Raw genomic sequence first — 17,040 nt, forward strand, 5'->3', positions numbered from 1 at the left:
ATTAAATATTCCAATTTTTCTCAATAAAATTTTTTTTATTTTTCGTGAACTGTAATCCACATAATCATCAAAATTAAAACAAAAGGTATTGTACAGTATAGTATGGAATTCATTTTTTAGATGGGTTTGTATATATTATTGTATTGACTTGAAAATAGCTCATGATGTAACAGATTTTATTGGCTTTCTCTACCAACATAACAAAATGATTTTACCACAAATTGCAAAACCTTTTTTCACAATATAATAAATGCAGTGTTGCTTTGTATTTGCTCAGATAAAAATGAGTTCACATATATTTTAGGCAGCAGATGAATCATGTGCATGTTACAGTCAGTGTGTGAGTTATACAATGAAGTTTGGAGGTGGGAGGGTTGAGAGATTGGATTTGCAGTTTTTTGCCTCCACAGTAAGTATACAATGATAATACCTAAAAAGTCATGTATTTCAATGAACCAGAATCTGACACTAATGACATTTTCTTGCTATTTGCCTGTAGTATCTATTTGCCCTTTGGCACAATGCACAAATATTGTAGCCAGGGCACACAGTCATTTTAATGGGTTTTAGGGCAATTTAGTTAACCCAGTCCATCTAACAGCTTGTTTTTGTGAGGTGGGAGTGAACTAAACTGTAAGATTTTACTTGACAATAAGTTGAGTGTAAGAATAAAAAAAAAACTAAAGTAGCTTTTCAGTTTTACTCATACCCACAGTCTGGGATTGTCTGGGATAGGTTCCCAGAACCTCCTGACCCTTTTCCATATCCACAAAATACATCTTCTGACATGGCTGTTTAAGAAATTATGTTGTGCTGCATTACTTCATGTTAAAAGTTTTTTGTCATTTAAACATATAATTACTGCAGCAATTATCCAGTTAGCCTATTGGCTTATTGAAATTCAAATAGTACATTTCTTGACTGAATGTGGGGACTTCTTCAAGACTGTTGAGTAAAGTACCTCTGTCACAGCAAAATATGGCTTTAAAGTATTTATACAGATAACACACTTGGCTCTGTGAAGTGTTTTTGCTTACTACATAATTCCATGTGTTAATTCATATTTTTTGTTGGCACAGTGGCTTAGTTAGCACTGTCGCATGGCACCTCCAGGGTGAGGGTTCGATTCCTACTGTGGTACTCTGGTTTCTTCCGACAATCCAAAGATGTGCAGATTAGGTGAATTGCCATTCACAAATTGCCCATAGTGTGTGAATGATAGACTAAGTGTGTGTGTGTGTGTGTGTCCTGCAGTGAATTGGAAAATGCCACCTTCCAAGCCTTGTGATAAGTGGATGAGTCTCCTGGTTTAGGCTCCAGGTCCAACGTGACCCTGTAAACATGGTAAAGCGGTGTAGACGATGAGTGAGTGAGTGAGTGAGTAAATTCATATTTTTGACCTCCTCAAAATTGTTCCATAATGTGGAAACGAATAAGTATAATGATATAAACTCTAAGATTCCCATGGAATATGATGTACCACTAGCTTTCCTTTCGCATACAGTATGTGATGTAGGACACCAGGAAACATTAGAGCTCTTTGTTTTTTGTCTTTCCTCCCTTTCCCTCTCCCTCGACCACCCTCCCTGCATGGTGAACCCACGGCTCTTGTGAACTTCTGTACTCGATTCTTCATTTTCTCTCAAATCCGTGGCGTTTTAACGCGGGAGCGCGCTGATTGGCCGAGGCGCCGGTCACGTGACGCGTGGCCGCCTGGCGCCGCAGCGGGTTCAGCTCTGTGCTACAGCGGCGAGTCTGGCTGCGTGTGGAAGCGCCACACTGTAAATTACTGCAGGAACACAGCGCTTCTCCCATTATGGGCGACAAGAAAAGCCCATCCAGGTATTTGCTCGAACCGTCTTTCAGGTCCGTTTTGCAGCAGCTGTGCGGGGACTCGATTCGCGTTGGGGTGGAACGGAGACGTTGTTGCTGAGCATGTTAAAGAGGGGCAAAAAGCGCAGCAATGGCGGATCCTTATCCCCGACTCTCCAGATTTAGACAAAGGAATTCAGGAGACGCCTCGTCTCCTCGGTGCTTTGTGCGTTTTTTTCTGCTCAGTGCGAGTGTCCTTGACATCCACGCACTTCCGATGACAAAAAGCGCTTATTAGTGGTGCGGGTTGTAATGTAGCAGAGCTTAATAATCGAGCTACTTTGCTTTATACCGAATTGATTTCGATGCATGACTGTCATACTGATCGGGATCACGCGTAGGTGAGTGACACGTTTGCAGCAGCAGCAGCCATGCATATGACATGCAAAATCCTGTTTTGAATCCCACAGGCCAAAAAGACACGCCAAGCCCTGTGCAGACGACGGATTTTGGGACTGTAGTGTCTGCACGTTCCGCAACAGCGCCGAGGCGTTCAAATGCAGCATGTGTGATGTGCGCAAAGGCACGTCCACAAGGTAAACTTTCTGATTGAGCTCTGTTCCTCTTTATCAGCTTCACATTTTTCATCTGTGGGAGTGGGAGGGGAAGTGAGGGCATCCGTCTTAACCCTTCATATCACATCTGCAAATGATATTCTCTTTTGTCCTGGAGATTTGTATTGATTATATAGATCCTGCAGGACCATAAATCATGTCACAATGTGTCCTTTGGGCATTCCCTTAGCAGACAGTCTCAGTGCACAATTATTACTGCTAATAATATTAGTATATTACGAAGTGGACATGTACGTATATGCATATATTCCATGAGTGCAGGGTGTTAAATTTTTTTATTTACTATATATACAGTATATATGTAAAAAATATATAAATGAAGCACCCATGTAATATATGCATATACATATATTTGTATGTAAATATATAAACACCATGCACTTATGTAATATGCATACATGCATAACTGATTGATGTATGTGTGTGTGTGTGTGTGTGTGTATAAATAGAGTCAGCCAAAACAATTTATACATATTTTAGGAAAAGAATTAAGAGTTAATTTAATATATCATCATCATACTGTATATAACGTACAGCAATACATTTAATATAAAAATATTTATACAAGTGTTTATTTTCCTAAAGTGTGTGTCAATTCTTTTTGGCTGACTCTCTGTGTACATGTGAGATATATATATATATATATATATATATATATATATATATATATATATATATATATGTATGTATGTATGTATGTATGTGTGTTTATGTATGTATATATATATAGATAGATAGATTATCATCAAAATCTGAGAAATGATGGTGGAAAATTTCTTTCACTGGTTGATTTGAGATGGAATTACTCATATGTGTATATACACACACACACATGTACACAAACATGCATATTTATATATATTTTATAATATATAATATGTCCCAAGTTGTGTGAATATATTATATGGTCCACTATGGCAACCCCTCAATGGATGCAGACGAAAGTCCAACAACAAATTTATAAAGCACACCATGCACCTATTTTTTCCTTTTATTTAACCCCATGATGCTAATTCCGTATTTATCACATTCAAAATTCTCAAAATCAAATCAAAATTATCTTTGCTTGTATAATGGAAGCATCTCAGTAAAAAACAAAAGGTTAAAGAATGGAATGCTGTATCTGCAGTAAATGTCCCTCGTGGCACTGATTATTGAGATCATGACTGGAAAAAAGAATCTACCACCTTGAAACAGCTAGATATTCTCCAAGCATGCCATATTGATTTGTTCAGGCATGCCAGAGCAGAATTAAAGCAACCTCGTGCTTACTTCCAGTAACCACACACATACATATGTTGTCATGTATGTACAAGGATCTCAGTGTACTGTATGCACGACTTCTTTGTTTAGAGCGGCGGTAGAAAACGTGCATGCAAGTCCTGTGTGATTTATGTTAGTGAGGGCATCCTGGTCGTTAAATCCCACAACTTAATCGTACTTAAAAGACTTCTTTTCTGTGTTGCACTTAAACTGTGCAAGTACGTGTAGTATTTCCATGTCATGGCCACCGTCACAGACTTAGTATATAGCTCTCGATGCGATCGGCCGGCCGCCTGCTGTGTATGTAGGACATTTCTCTTCCACTCGTGGTCAGGAACACAGACACACACTGTTGTCTCTTTTTGTCCATCTTAATCCGTCATCTTGTGTTGTGGTGTAGCATTGTCCCGTTTTGCTTAGTGCTTACTTCCAGTAACCACACACATACATATGTTGTCATGTATGTACCAGGATCTCAGTGTACTGTATGCACGACTTCTTTGTTTAGAGCGGCAGTAGAAATTTATAATTAGTGCTCATTGGGTTACGCTTAACCCCTTGTAATGTAGGGGCATCGTTTTGATTACCAAAAAAATATATTTTTTTTAATAACTTACACAAATAACATATTGCACATGAGCACCAACATTTACTGGAAGATTATTAGATTACATTGATTTATTACTTAATAGATTGGATATATTAAATTTCTAAAGAAGGTATCTATCTAGATACCTGCCTCGTACGCCCTGTCTCCTACATGTAGTACATGGCATTTGATTTTTAGCCACAAAAAAGAGCCATGGTGTAAGGATGTGTCTGTCTGTTCATATGTCTGATCTCTATCAAAAAAAATTTTATTTAAATTTTTCTTTTACTAAGTATATTTTAAAATCTAAACCTTAAATATATCCTACACAGGGAGGAGATAAATCACTGATTTTTATGCACCTTAATGAAATTGGAGCACGTCCTTTTAGTAACCTTAAAAAAATGCCCTAAGCTTGCATAAGCCAGAGAAATGAACAGCCCAGTGCCCTGTCAGTGTTGCAGAACATTTTTTTAAACTAATGAGGTAGAAACTGAGCACAGACTTAATTGCTGTTTAAAATTTTAGATTAGCAAATAGATAACACTGCTGCGTCTGAAGAAACTACCATTAGTATGGACCAGGACTACCAAACTTATAAAGAAAAAAAGAATAAATGACCAAAGTACAAAGTTGTTTGTACAGTAGAAGTATGGCACCATAAATAAATGAATAAAATGAAAATCCGGAGTGTCTGTTTGCCGACTGGTGAGAATAGTCACTTGCATGGCAGCTATTGATTTTTCACACCCGCCTCGCCTAATAAAAAAATAAATATAAATAAATAAATCACAATGAGGCGCAAGTCAGCATGTGTTAATGGCTGAACAGAGAAGCAAAAGCCAATTTTTGGGGGGGCTAGTGGTTGCTCCAATGGTTAAGTCTCAGTTACTGATCAGACAGTTGGGGGTTCAAACCCTAACACTGCCAAGTCTTTTTATCTCCTTTAGATGAGCATTTCAGTGCCAAATAAAATTAGAATTTGAAAAAGCAGGATAGCAGGCTGTCGCCAAGTCACTCAGTGCCAAATAGGGAACAAATAAGAGTCATTCTACAATTTGGGGGCCATTCCAAGTCCATGGATGATAAGTATATTTAATTAAAGTATTTTCCTCAAAAATATCATATTTTACTTATAAAGGGACAGCATGTTATAACCAAATTGACCAATTTGGTCATGTCCGCTTTTGCAAATAGCATTGTTGCCAATGGACACCTGGGGGCAAATAGTATCTGCTGGAAAACTGTTCAGGTCACACTTTGGTCTTTTGGTCCTCTATTCTTTAACATAATAATAATAATAATAATACAACAAGTGAGCACTAAAGGTTCAACCAGCTGTGGGATTTGTTTTCTGTCTCATGCCTATGCATACACAGACTCATTTGTTGTTTCTCTTAGTGTTGTGATATTTTGTCATAAATGATGATTATTTGTCTTAGTTAACCAGGTTGTGTTGGCATTTTTTTAATTCTTTAAATGAATGCCAATAATATAAATTGTCTGGTTTGCACAAAAGGTTATTAGTTATTTTAAATCTCTAACTTGGTGACCCAGCATCAGGATGTAGTTTTGTTAAAGACTGTATGTTACTCCTGTCTGTAGTTCTTTTGAACATCACACTGAATAGACTCCAGCGAAATGCTGTAAACATAATGATTATAACGAATTAAACTCAACATTATATTCCATATATAAACCCAAGTAATCCAAATTATAGTTAGCGTTCTAATGGATAAATGATGCTGTCTGAAGGCGGATATGAATGTTTTTGAGAATTAAGATGATTCTGCGAATACCAAATTGTAATTACCGAATGCAACATTATTCATTTACATTATTAAAAAAATTTCAATTCAGATCCCGCTTATGAAATGAGGCCCTATGTTAGTGTTTACTTGACAACAATTCAACAACAATTCAGATTGCTATAATCAGTCACACACATTGGTCACACTCACACAATGTAAAACAAGACACCATTAAATCACCAATCAGGCCGGAGATGAGCGAATGATTCAGTTATACAACTCAATCCCTTCCTCATTTACGGCGTCTACTCTTACTTGCATGATGTGTAACAAGGTAGCAGACCTAAAAGACTAGTCCGTTTATTTGGTGGAGTTGGAGTAGCATGCCAAAAAATGTGCGTAAAATCTGATTTGCACTCAAGATTTTATTTTCACTCACTTAAACTTTCACTTGCTCGGTCAAACTCCCACTCATGCAATCAAATTGTTTTTCACTCTCTCTCCTGCATGCGCTCCATTTACAACACTGTGCACGCTTATTTCCAGCCAATCAGAAGCTGGTGATGACCTGTTACTGATAGGCTGTACAATATCTCCTCAATGCGCATGTTACATTTTCTATAGCATGCATCATTGTTAGTATCGTTATTATTTTTATAGCATATGGTAAAAGGATGCAAGGTGGCTTAGTGGTTAGCACTGTCGCCTTGTACCTCCAGGGTCCGGGTTCTATTCCTGGCCAGGTTCGATTTGATTGCTTGGTGGGTTCAGAGACATGCAGATTAGGCTACTTGGTATTCTCAAATTGCCCGTAGTGTGTGTATGTGTGTGCGCCCTGCGGCTGATTGGCATCCTGTCCAAGGTGTTCCCCGCCTCGTGCCTTAAGTGTCTTGGCATAAGCTCCAGGCCCCTCGCGACTCTAAATACAGGATAAAGTGGTGTAGACGATGAGTGAGTGAGCACATCATAAATATCTTGCTCAAATACACTATCGTTCAAACAGAGACAGGGATTAACAAATCTAATTGTGAGAGAATAACTTAGTGTATTAATTAAATCTGACATGTTGACTCCTCTGAAAACCTTTGACAATTTTATACTGTACAGTATGTAGTTACTAATACTTAACAAAAACTAAGATATTTATCTTATGCTGATGAAAAAAAATTATGATATAAATTAATACACGCGATGATGAGGTACTGTATGCTGTGTGTTAACATTTTATTTACGTTAAACAGCTTTTTTTTTTTTTACTTAAGTGCATTAGATGTTTTGGTTTTCCCATGGAGTAGAAAAATCGTGATTCACATTACATTACATTTTGGCAAGAATCGTGCGGCCCTGGTCCAGAGGGAGAGAGCTGTGAAAATTTTGAGGAGATGCAGCCAGACACAAAAGTGATAAGAGGAACTGAAATAAGAAGCTTGAATGCATCAAAAACTGGTACTACACAGAAGTGTATTTCAATAAGTATTTAAAAAAAATCTATTTCCTTGCAGTCTCTTGATGAGATGAGGTGTAACATGTATTGCACTGGTTTTTAATACTTATACTACTTGGCACTGATATGCAACTTTGACAAAAAATGTTAATACTGTATTCAGATTTAGTAAAATAAGTAGGCAGACCGATTTAAACAGATATAAAATTTCTCTTTTAGTCATAGCTCTTTTTTTCATTTTTCCCCCCAGCATTGAAATGCCATAATATTTTGTCCCATTTTATTAAACAGCCACCACCTACATTGGCATATAAGAGTGAAGAACCACCTAGGTGTGTCCTGACTCAATAAAGAGTATGGTTATTGGAGCTGATGCTGGTCTGAAACACTGGAATGGTAAAATGACCAAAAAAGTACATTCCTTTAAGAAGTACATGCATAGGTTCAATTTATTGTGCAGTCTAGGATGTATTGTCCACAAAACCCTGGGCAAATCATGTTGTACAGGAGAAGTGTAGTGCTTCATTGGAGAGACTCATATTTTTGGTAACATAATCTTGAGTGAACAAAAATTACCTCAGTGTAAATCAGCTCTATTATCAAAAGAAGACATTTATTCTTATATACACTTCATGAAAACGCATCTCATGAAATCTGGAAGTCCATAATGCAAATTGATCGCATTTTTTAGGAGCATGACTAAGAATCAAACCAGAAAGAAATCAGTAGACTTGAGATCAATCCCTGCTATCTGTTATCACCCAAATGAGGAAGGTTTCCTCCTATTGACTTCTCAGTGAGGTTTCGGTGCCCTCGGCTTGTTCATCAGTGACTAACTGATAATAATAATAATAATAATAATACATACAGATTTTCTCAAACATTTCAAGCACATTTCCCTAATTTTCTTTTTGATCCTGTAAAGCTTCTTTGCGTCAATGACCATTGTTAAAAGTGCCATATGAATTAAACTGGATTGACTTGAAATTAGGGTGTTGCCTTGGCCTCCAGATTCCCTAGGTCGACCAGGTTCCCTTGGTCGGGCATCTGTGGGATGTGCTGGACAAACAAGTCTAATGCATGGAGGCCCCAGGATCTCCTGCTAATATCCTAATGCCAGATACCAGAACAAACCTTCAGAAGTCTAGAAGGAGTGTCCTTTATGAATCTGACTTGTTTGTCTAGAACATACCACAGATTCTCAACCCTTGGGGAAATTAGCAGCAAGGTCAACACCTTGAACTGTTTTTCATATTTCTGAGCAATTTTTGCAGCATGATACTGTGCCTTACCCTTGTTAGAGTCCACTGCACATATACAGCTGTGATGCACTGTGTGATCCGACACCTTTCTGTCATAGCCAGCATCAACTTTTTCAGCAGTTTGTGCTTCAGTAGCTCTTATGTGGTTTTAGAGTGGATGGGTTAACCTTCATTTCCCCACGTGGATCAGTGAGCCTTGGGCACCCATTACCCTGTCGCTGGTTCACCACTTTTAGTAGGTACTAACCACAGCATACCGGAAACACTCTAAAAGACCTGCTGTTTTTTGGAGATGCTCTGATATACCTGTCTAGCCTTTATAATTTGACCTGTCATGACACTCGGATCATTACACCTACTCATTTTTCCTGCTCCCAAAACATGTGGCAGGTGCCATTGTAACATGAAAATCAAGTTCTTTACTTTACCTGTTAGTGGATTTAAGGTTATGTCTGTCCATTATGGTCTTATGTAAATTATAGGCAGGTGTCAGGATCCGAAACTTCTGTTCTCTAAGCTTGGTAAATCAGCCCCTAGTCTTATAATTAGTTAAAAAGCAAAGTTTTTCTTTGCTAATCACTGACAAAATTCTGCATATATATATAAAGAGAAGCATAATAATTTTTGTTCTTATAAGACAAAAGCAGAGCATATTTGTTTAGCTAATCGACTAATTCATTGCGTGGCTTCAGATTTGGGAGTCGCATGAGCTGAACCCTTAGCTATTTGGCTGAAACCTGCGAGAAACTTGCATTAAATGATTTTACAGACAGTAAAATTATCCCGTAAATTATAATTTTTTTTATCAAAACTGATTGTGACGGTAATTGCCAATATATAGTCAACATTATAAAAACTATTATTAAGAAATACAGATTTTAGATTGGGCTGATAATATGAAACACACATAGTAAAAGTTTTTAAAATCTTTCATCTCTAAAACCTGATTAATAATTGCTTTAAGATGTTGTTAGTCTTTCTCCTGCTCCCGTTGAGGACCTACTGATCCGCACAACAACTTGGCACAGGTTTTACGCTGGATTCCATTCCTGACGCAACCCCTTCCATTTTCTCTGGGTTTGGGACTGGCACTGCATCCAGTTGCTGGGGTTTTGGGCATTGGCTGGGAATCAAACCCGGCCTTTCTGATGGTAGGACGAGAACACTACCACTGAACCACTGATAAATGTTCACCTTTTGGACAATTTCGATCCTTAAAACATCACACAATTAATAAACGGCAAGCCTAAAGAAAGTAAATAAAACTTTAAACGATCTTTGCTCACTTATAATGGTGCAGTAATTCTCGGGCGCCTTACTGTACATGTTTGCTGTAATACAGTTATATCATTGTGATTTGCAGATAGCCCATAAGAAGAAGCGTGGTCATTTCACCACACAGGTAATACAGCTGGCAAGACCTTATTCCCAAGATATATGTAGGAAATGTATTCTTCGACAGGGATATCCTACCTGCACGTCTTCTGATTCCATGGGATTTACTGTAGCTTATCCGGTGTGCTGCTTTGGTCATCTCCCTTGCCTTCTTAGCCTTGTTATATTGCTTTTTTTTTGCTATGAGTTGCTCTAGATGTGTGCCAGCATCCATGTCATTGCAAACAAGCAGGAAATAGTGTACTTCGACATCAGACAGTTGTCTAGCTGTCTATTTCTCAAACGTACTTAAAGTATGCTGGGAATCAGTTTATCTGGCCTAGATTTTCCCCCTGGGCCTCATGTGTTCTAATAATTCTAGTTGCTGTTTAAGAGACGTTATTATACATTCAGGCTGCTCTGTTTTATATTGTACAGAAAACTATTGTACAGAATAGTAGGCCTTGGCAGTTGGACCTCAGCAGCTACCAACTGGTATCACTTCTCTCTTTTCTTTCTAAAACCATCGGGAGCACTGTCTACAATGAAAAGCCTCTTTATCTCTAACAGCACAACCTCCAAGATCCTAACCAGTATGTCTTTAAAGCAGCACATTCCACAGATACTGCTCTTTTGGCAGTCATTAAGAAGCTACATGCTGCTAGATCAGCCAAACTGTCATGTGTCTTCATCCTCCTCGACCTTTTGGCACAGTTAACCACAAGACCCTCGTACATCCTTTGAAATCTTGGACTATGTGACATTGCATGGCAATGGTATGCTCTCACCTTTGGCCATTGCATGCAACCTTAGGGTACCTATGGACAACCCTCCAGCACCCATTTACTTCAAAGTACATCTCAAAGTCAATATAAATTTCTTTCATATTAACTGGACCATGCCCATCCAATCCTCTAGCTCTGCTAGGCTGGTACCATCATCTTTCAAGGAACAAGAAAAACCTGCATCAAAACTCTCCTCCGTTCTGCCACCTAGGTGGTAAAATAAACTTCCTCTTAGTGTCCGAATAGAGTCAGTAACTGGGTTAAAAAAGAATAAGAGGGGAAAAAAACACATCCCCAACAGTGTATTAGACTGACGGTACTGTTAATCAGTAACATAGTGAATTAAAAGAAGTATGTATTTATTGATGGTCTGATGATCTGTAAGCAGCTCTGGTTAAGGGCATCTGCCAAATGCTGTAAATTTAAATGTATTGCAACTCTGGGATCGTTGATGATGGCTTTAAAAAAGTCTCACACAACTCATGAAATCTTGCCAAACATCTGTTGGACAAATATCCAAGCTCAAAGAATTGAATGGATATGAAGGTCGACACGTGATAGCGGATTAATACACTCCCCTGTTGTGTCCTTGAAAGTAATACATTGTGATTGACTAAAGGCTTCTCTGCAGTAATAATGTACATATTGATTCATAGCCTACGAATAAAGGTGTTATAAACACTTGACATAGCAAAAACTTTTTGAATATACAAATGCCCCAAGATAGCAAGCAGGTAATCTCAACAATTTCCCATATTCACATGCATCTCTTTATAGCAAAATAACAAACATGATTTTGCCCAGAGATATCTGACGTCGCCTAGTTAAGGTTTTAACATACTGTAAAACGCAGCACTAGAACTCTTGTTGCCTTTTTAAAAAATATTAGCCTACAAAAGACATAACCTAATTAAAGATCATTATATATACAGTCATTTCTCTCAAATAGGTTTCCAAGTATGGAGTATCGAAGAAAAATCTTTACCACCTTCATGTTGGTATAGGAACAAAAAGTTTGATATTGTGACAACATACATACATGTGAATTACAGTAAATTAAAAAAAAAAAAATTATTTTGAGTGTTGTAGAGTATTATTTCTACAACAGCTACTGTACATGTTAAAGTACAATAAAAGCCACTTTACTAAACATGTGTTTCATTTCTTGTCCAGAAAACCTCGTCTGAACTCCCAGCTTGTGGCGCAACAAGTAGCACAGCAGTACGCCACCCCTCCACCAGCTAAGAAAGACAGGAGAGAGCGCACAGAGCGAGACGACCACTACGACATAGACAATTCAGACTCGGACAGGCCAAGTGTAGACAACTCTGACTCGGACAGACTGGGCCCAGACAGCAGTCACTTGGACAGAGGACATACGCATAAAGACAGGAGACCAGAACGCATTGGATTGGACAAGCATCAGCTAGTACAAACATCAGTGGAAAGGAGACCTGAGAGAGCAGGTCTAAATCAGGAACTGCATAGAGAACTTCTGGATAAGGTTCATATAGACAAGGTTCATATGGACAAGGTTCACGTGGATAAGGTTCATATGGACAAGGTTCACGTGGATAAGGTTCATATAGACAAGGTTAACGTGGATAAGGTTCACATGGATAAGGCTCACGCGGAGAAGGCTAACGCGGAGAAGGCTCACGGAGAGAAGGCTCACGCGGAGAAGGCTCACGCGGAGAAGGTTCATGTAGAGAAGGTTCACAGGCCACACATGGAAAAAGACCACCATACAGGAGCATCTGGAGCACAAGCAGCTGAGAAGGAGGACATGAAGAAAGGCAAAGTAGAGAAGGCAATGGCGGAGAAGCACAAAGAGAGGGAGAAAGTGCTTGGATCCAACAAAAAGCCCACTGCTAAGAAGATAAAGTAAGTGGCATCTTGCATGATTTCCAAATACAGCAAACAGTTTTGGGAGTGGGTGGAATGTGTCTAGACTGGTGAACGATACATAGTTCCTTTGAACCTTAAATAATTACTAATTATTGTCTTCTTGTTCCCAGGCCCAAGATTCTTAATAAAGGTCCTCCCAGTGAGAGAAGCAGCATGAAATCTGGCAAATCAGCAACTAAGAGCAACAAATCAATTATTTCAAGGTAAACTATACTGTAATAATGTCTGATTATGTTTGCTTCCTGCTGCCTCTTGTGATACATAGCATCATGGGTGCACTATGTCTGCTGTTCCCAGGATCAGCTCCAAACCCCCAGTGACCCTAATCAAGATAACAAGACTATTACAGATGATTGAATGAATGCTGCAATCACTATATTGCAATATGAAAATATTTATTGCTAATGATTATTCCAGTCATGTAACTGGAAGTTATAATTGAATAATAACTGTAACATGGTGAGATCTAGAGCCTCACTGATACAGTGGGAGTATCTCTACTGGTGTTGAGTCCAAGAGGGAAATGAGCCCCAGCCACAGAGGTTCGCAAGTTCTAGACATTAGAAAATAGAATGGGTTGCATCAGGATCTTCATCGTAAAACCTGTGCAGATTTAAATACGTAGATCAGATGATCCACTATGATTATCCCTAAAATGAGCAGCCAAAAGTGGAAAAGCAACATGCTGAAATCTAGACTCGAACAAAAGCAGTTCACTCTAGCATTCACTTGTGGTAGGTGTTTCACCTGCCATGCGGAAGGCCCGGGTTCGATTCTCAGCCAGTGCCCAAACCCCAGCCATTGGATGCAGTGCCGGTCCAAAGCCCAGATAAAATGGGAGGGTTGTGTAAAAAAAAAAAAAAAAAAAAAAACCTGTGCCAAGCTTGCATGTGTGGGCTGGATGGTCCACTGTGGCCGGGTGCAGCCGAAGGACCACCAAAAACACCACAGGTGCACACAACTGCTGCACACAACTGCTGCTAAGGTGTGGGATATAATAAGCAGTATGTGAACAGTCAGTTCTCAAAGCTGATATGTTGGAGTCAGGAAAACAAGCAAGTTCAAAGATCTGAGGGATCCTTTTAGGGTGTTCCTGGTATGCAGTGGTTGGGAAAGATAACTGTTGGACACTGGAACAGGATCTTGGGTGCCCTAGGCTTAATAATGAGTTCGGTCCCACAGAGTGGCTACTGGTGTACCACAAATTTGAATGTAACTGTATGTAATCCTTTAGGTAAAACTGGCAAATTAAGCAATTCATTATATTTCAGTGGTACCTAACTGTAATAGAGGAATAATATAGCTTCCAAAGTATAATTTTCATCCTTTGTTTTTTTGTCTTTCTGCAGGCCTAAACTGAAGAACATAGACAGAAGCTCAGCTCAGCAGTTGGCCATAACAGTGGGCAATGTTACGGTCATCATCACAGACTTTAAGGAGAAGACGCGCTCCTCCTCCACCTCCTCATCCACTGCCACTTCCAGCAGTGGCAGCTCCGAACAGCAACACCTTAGCTCCAGTTCGGAGAGTACGGACAGGGGGTCGTCCCGTGCCTCTACACCACGCAGAGACCTTACTTCTGGACACAATGAGCTCCTTTGAAGCTGCGGGAAGTCAGGAAATCGCAAACACATTGATAATGCACAGATAGAACCTTTACACTTAAAAGGATGAAGGATCATTATCATGCATGGGCACTGTTTCCATCTTGATATTTTACGGCAAGGTGTGCCATGTGTTTCAATACTGTTTTTAACAGCAGCCACTTGAACTCCCCACACAACTCAAAAGTGTGTATCACTTTGTCACACATGTGTGTCACACTCATGACCATTTGGAGCACAAGAGGAAGATGATGTAGCACATCTTGGGTAAAGCTACACTATATGGTCAAAAGTTTGTGGACACCTGACCACCACACCCATATGCATTCTACCCCCAAACTGTTGCCACAAAGTTGGAATCACACAGTTGTATTGGATGTCTTTGTACGTTATCACATTTAAATTTCCCCTCAGTGGTAATAGGGGGACCCAACTTGTCATGGTATGACGGTGCACTTGTGCACAACACAAGGTTCATGAAGACATGGTTTGCCAAGTCTGGAGTGGAAGAACTCAAATGACCTGCACAGAGCCTGAACACTTTTGGAGTGACTTGGAGCACCAACTGCACACCAGTCCTTCACACTTGACAATTCTTGACCTCACTTAATCCTCTTGTAGCTGAATGGGCACATCCCCACAGTAGATGTCTAGTGGAAAGCCTTCCTGGGAACCGTGGAGGTTATTATGACTGCAAAGCGGGACTAAATCTGGGATGGCACGATCAACAAGTACATATGATTGTGATGGTCAGGTGTCCACCCATATTTGACCGTATAGTGTTTTCTTGATTTGTAGCAGTGTGTTTTCATTGAACTCTGTACAGTCATATAATCATACATGCTAGCAAGTTAGCCAAAGGTGTGCTAAATTTGAATTCTTATATATATATATATGTACTAATGATATTGGATATTTTTGCTGTTTTGAAAAAGAAACTGTATAAGAAACTGTATTATCTAAACCTAAAGTCTAAAGTAAAGTTGTCTGGATCCCTTGGGCCTTCTAGGAGTAAAATAGCTTTTTTCCCCCCCCCTTTTTTAAATAGTATCCAGTGAGAATAATGTACTTTAACAGCCCTTGATATGGTGACCGTGATTTTAGTTCTAAAAACAGTATTGAAATGCATGGATGGTTTTCACACTATTTCCCAGAGAGAACTGTAGAGTTAAATGTTGTGGAGTCAGAATTTTTACGTGTTAGAAATTGAAACCCGCTGTGTGTTTTGAGCCTTAGATCTCCAGTTTACATATTTGTTCTCTGTTACGAAAATTGCCTGTATGATTCTCCGACACCGACGATCCCCAAACCACATTCTGACACTGTATAGGTCAGACAAAGGCGTCACAGTTATGAGGAACAACATGTAGAACCTCCAAGGGAAAAAAGTGTGTACTTTTGATTTGTTAAATTAATGATTGTATTTATAAACTGTGATAAATAATCTTATATATGGCTGAACTGGAACTGCAAACATGAGCATATTTAAAGACTGTTGTTCTAGGTGCTAACATACATTAATCAAGGTGATGGATGGATTGGAAATGACATATGAATAATTTGAGATGTGATGGAAGAATAATGTTTAATCTACTCATTTAGTAAAGGCCATATTTATATTGATAGAAATTATGTATTGTCAGTCTATCATCGATCGTAAATTCTACTCCTAAATGATGTTACCGAGCTTTTTACTTGCCACAAGGACACGTTCTTTAATTAAGTCGCTGTGAGCCAGGTAAGCAGCAAAACTTCATCCAAGTCATTACTGCCTCAAAGCATTATGAAACTGTTGTGATCTTTATAGATGAAATGTCTTTAATTAGTGTATTTATTTTGTGCAAGCAATTCTGTTCTTGTGTATGATCGGTAACCTTAATTTACTATGTAAAGATGGTTACATATAAGGAATACTTGTCATAATATAGATTAACACTATGTTTATCTGTGGTGTATTGAATATCTGGCACAGTTTCTTAGTTATTTTGGCATTTAATTCAAGTTGTGTGTTAAAACCGCAGTTATTGCATACACTGTTTCTCTTAATGCTGCCTGTTTTTTCTTTTTCTTTTTTTCCCCCTCATCTGCGCAGTCTGAAGTAAAATCTGCTTGGCAAATTCTGCTTGTAGCATAGCTTTCATTTCAAATAAAGGAAATGCATTTGTTTAGTCGTGTGTCATTCATACTTCCTATTTGTCGTGGCATCATCTCTTGCTTTCATCAGTATCCTACATTTTTATTTTGTTATTTAGGAGGCACCTTAAGATATTCTATTTAAGATGCAATAATACAAAGCATCTAAGGGTGCTTAACCCAAAGGGCAGACAATTTCTGGATGCCAAAAAGTTCTACCCCATTCCCTATAGAATTTTTCAATTGCCCGTAGTGTGAGTGTGTATGTGTGTGCCCTGCAGTGGATTTGCACACTGTCCAAGGTGTACACCACCTCACGCCCCAGGTCTCCTGGGATATGCTCTAGGCCCACCGTGACCACCAAACTCGTTAAACCATGTCTTTATAGACTTTTTGTATACAAGGGCAGTCATGCTGGAACAGGAAGGGGTGTAGGGTTGTGTCTCCTTGCTTGTGTTGTTTGCTTTAGTGCAACTTTTG

At 38.9% G+C, this 17,040-nt stretch overlaps 1 protein-coding gene across 2 annotated transcripts; it reads left to right on the forward strand.

Annotated features, from left to right (window-relative positions):
- Window positions 1-1,741: 1,741 nt before the first annotated feature.
- rybpa (RING1 and YY1 binding protein a) lies at window positions 1,742-16,595 on the forward strand. Of its 2 annotated transcripts, XM_053483419.1 has the most exons (5): window positions 1,742-1,842; window positions 2,283-2,408; window positions 12,089-12,799; window positions 12,934-13,026; window positions 14,173-16,595. In XM_053483419.1, the coding sequence occupies exons 1-5, from the start codon at window positions 1,817-1,819 to the stop codon at window positions 14,423-14,425; spliced, it is 1,209 nt and encodes a 402-aa protein (XP_053339394.1). In that variant the 5' UTR covers window positions 1,742-1,816; the 3' UTR covers window positions 14,426-16,595. The 2 variants fall into 2 exon arrangements, with proteins under 2 accessions (XP_053339394.1, XP_053339395.1); XM_053483420.1 differs by lacking the exon at window positions 2,283-2,408 and having other exon boundaries at window positions 1,752-1,842.
- Window positions 16,596-17,040: the final 445 nt, after the last annotated feature.

The sequence above is a fragment of the Clarias gariepinus genome, chromosome 22 (genome assembly GCF_024256425.1).
Source record: "Clarias gariepinus isolate MV-2021 ecotype Netherlands chromosome 22, CGAR_prim_01v2, whole genome shotgun sequence".
Taxonomy (NCBI): Eukaryota; Metazoa; Chordata; class Actinopteri; order Siluriformes; family Clariidae; genus Clarias; species Clarias gariepinus.

Coding starts and splice junctions, on each gene's coding strand:
- rybpa (XM_053483419.1), top strand. CDS start 1,817: ATGGGCGACAAGAAAAGCCCATCCAG. Junction 2,409..12,088: donor CGCAAAGGCACGTCCACAAG/GTAAACTTTCTG, acceptor TTTCTTGTCCAG/AAAACCTCGTCTGAACTCCC. Junction 13,027..14,172: donor AACAAATCAATTATTTCAAG/GTAAACTATACT, acceptor GTCTTTCTGCAG/GCCTAAACTGAAGAACATAG.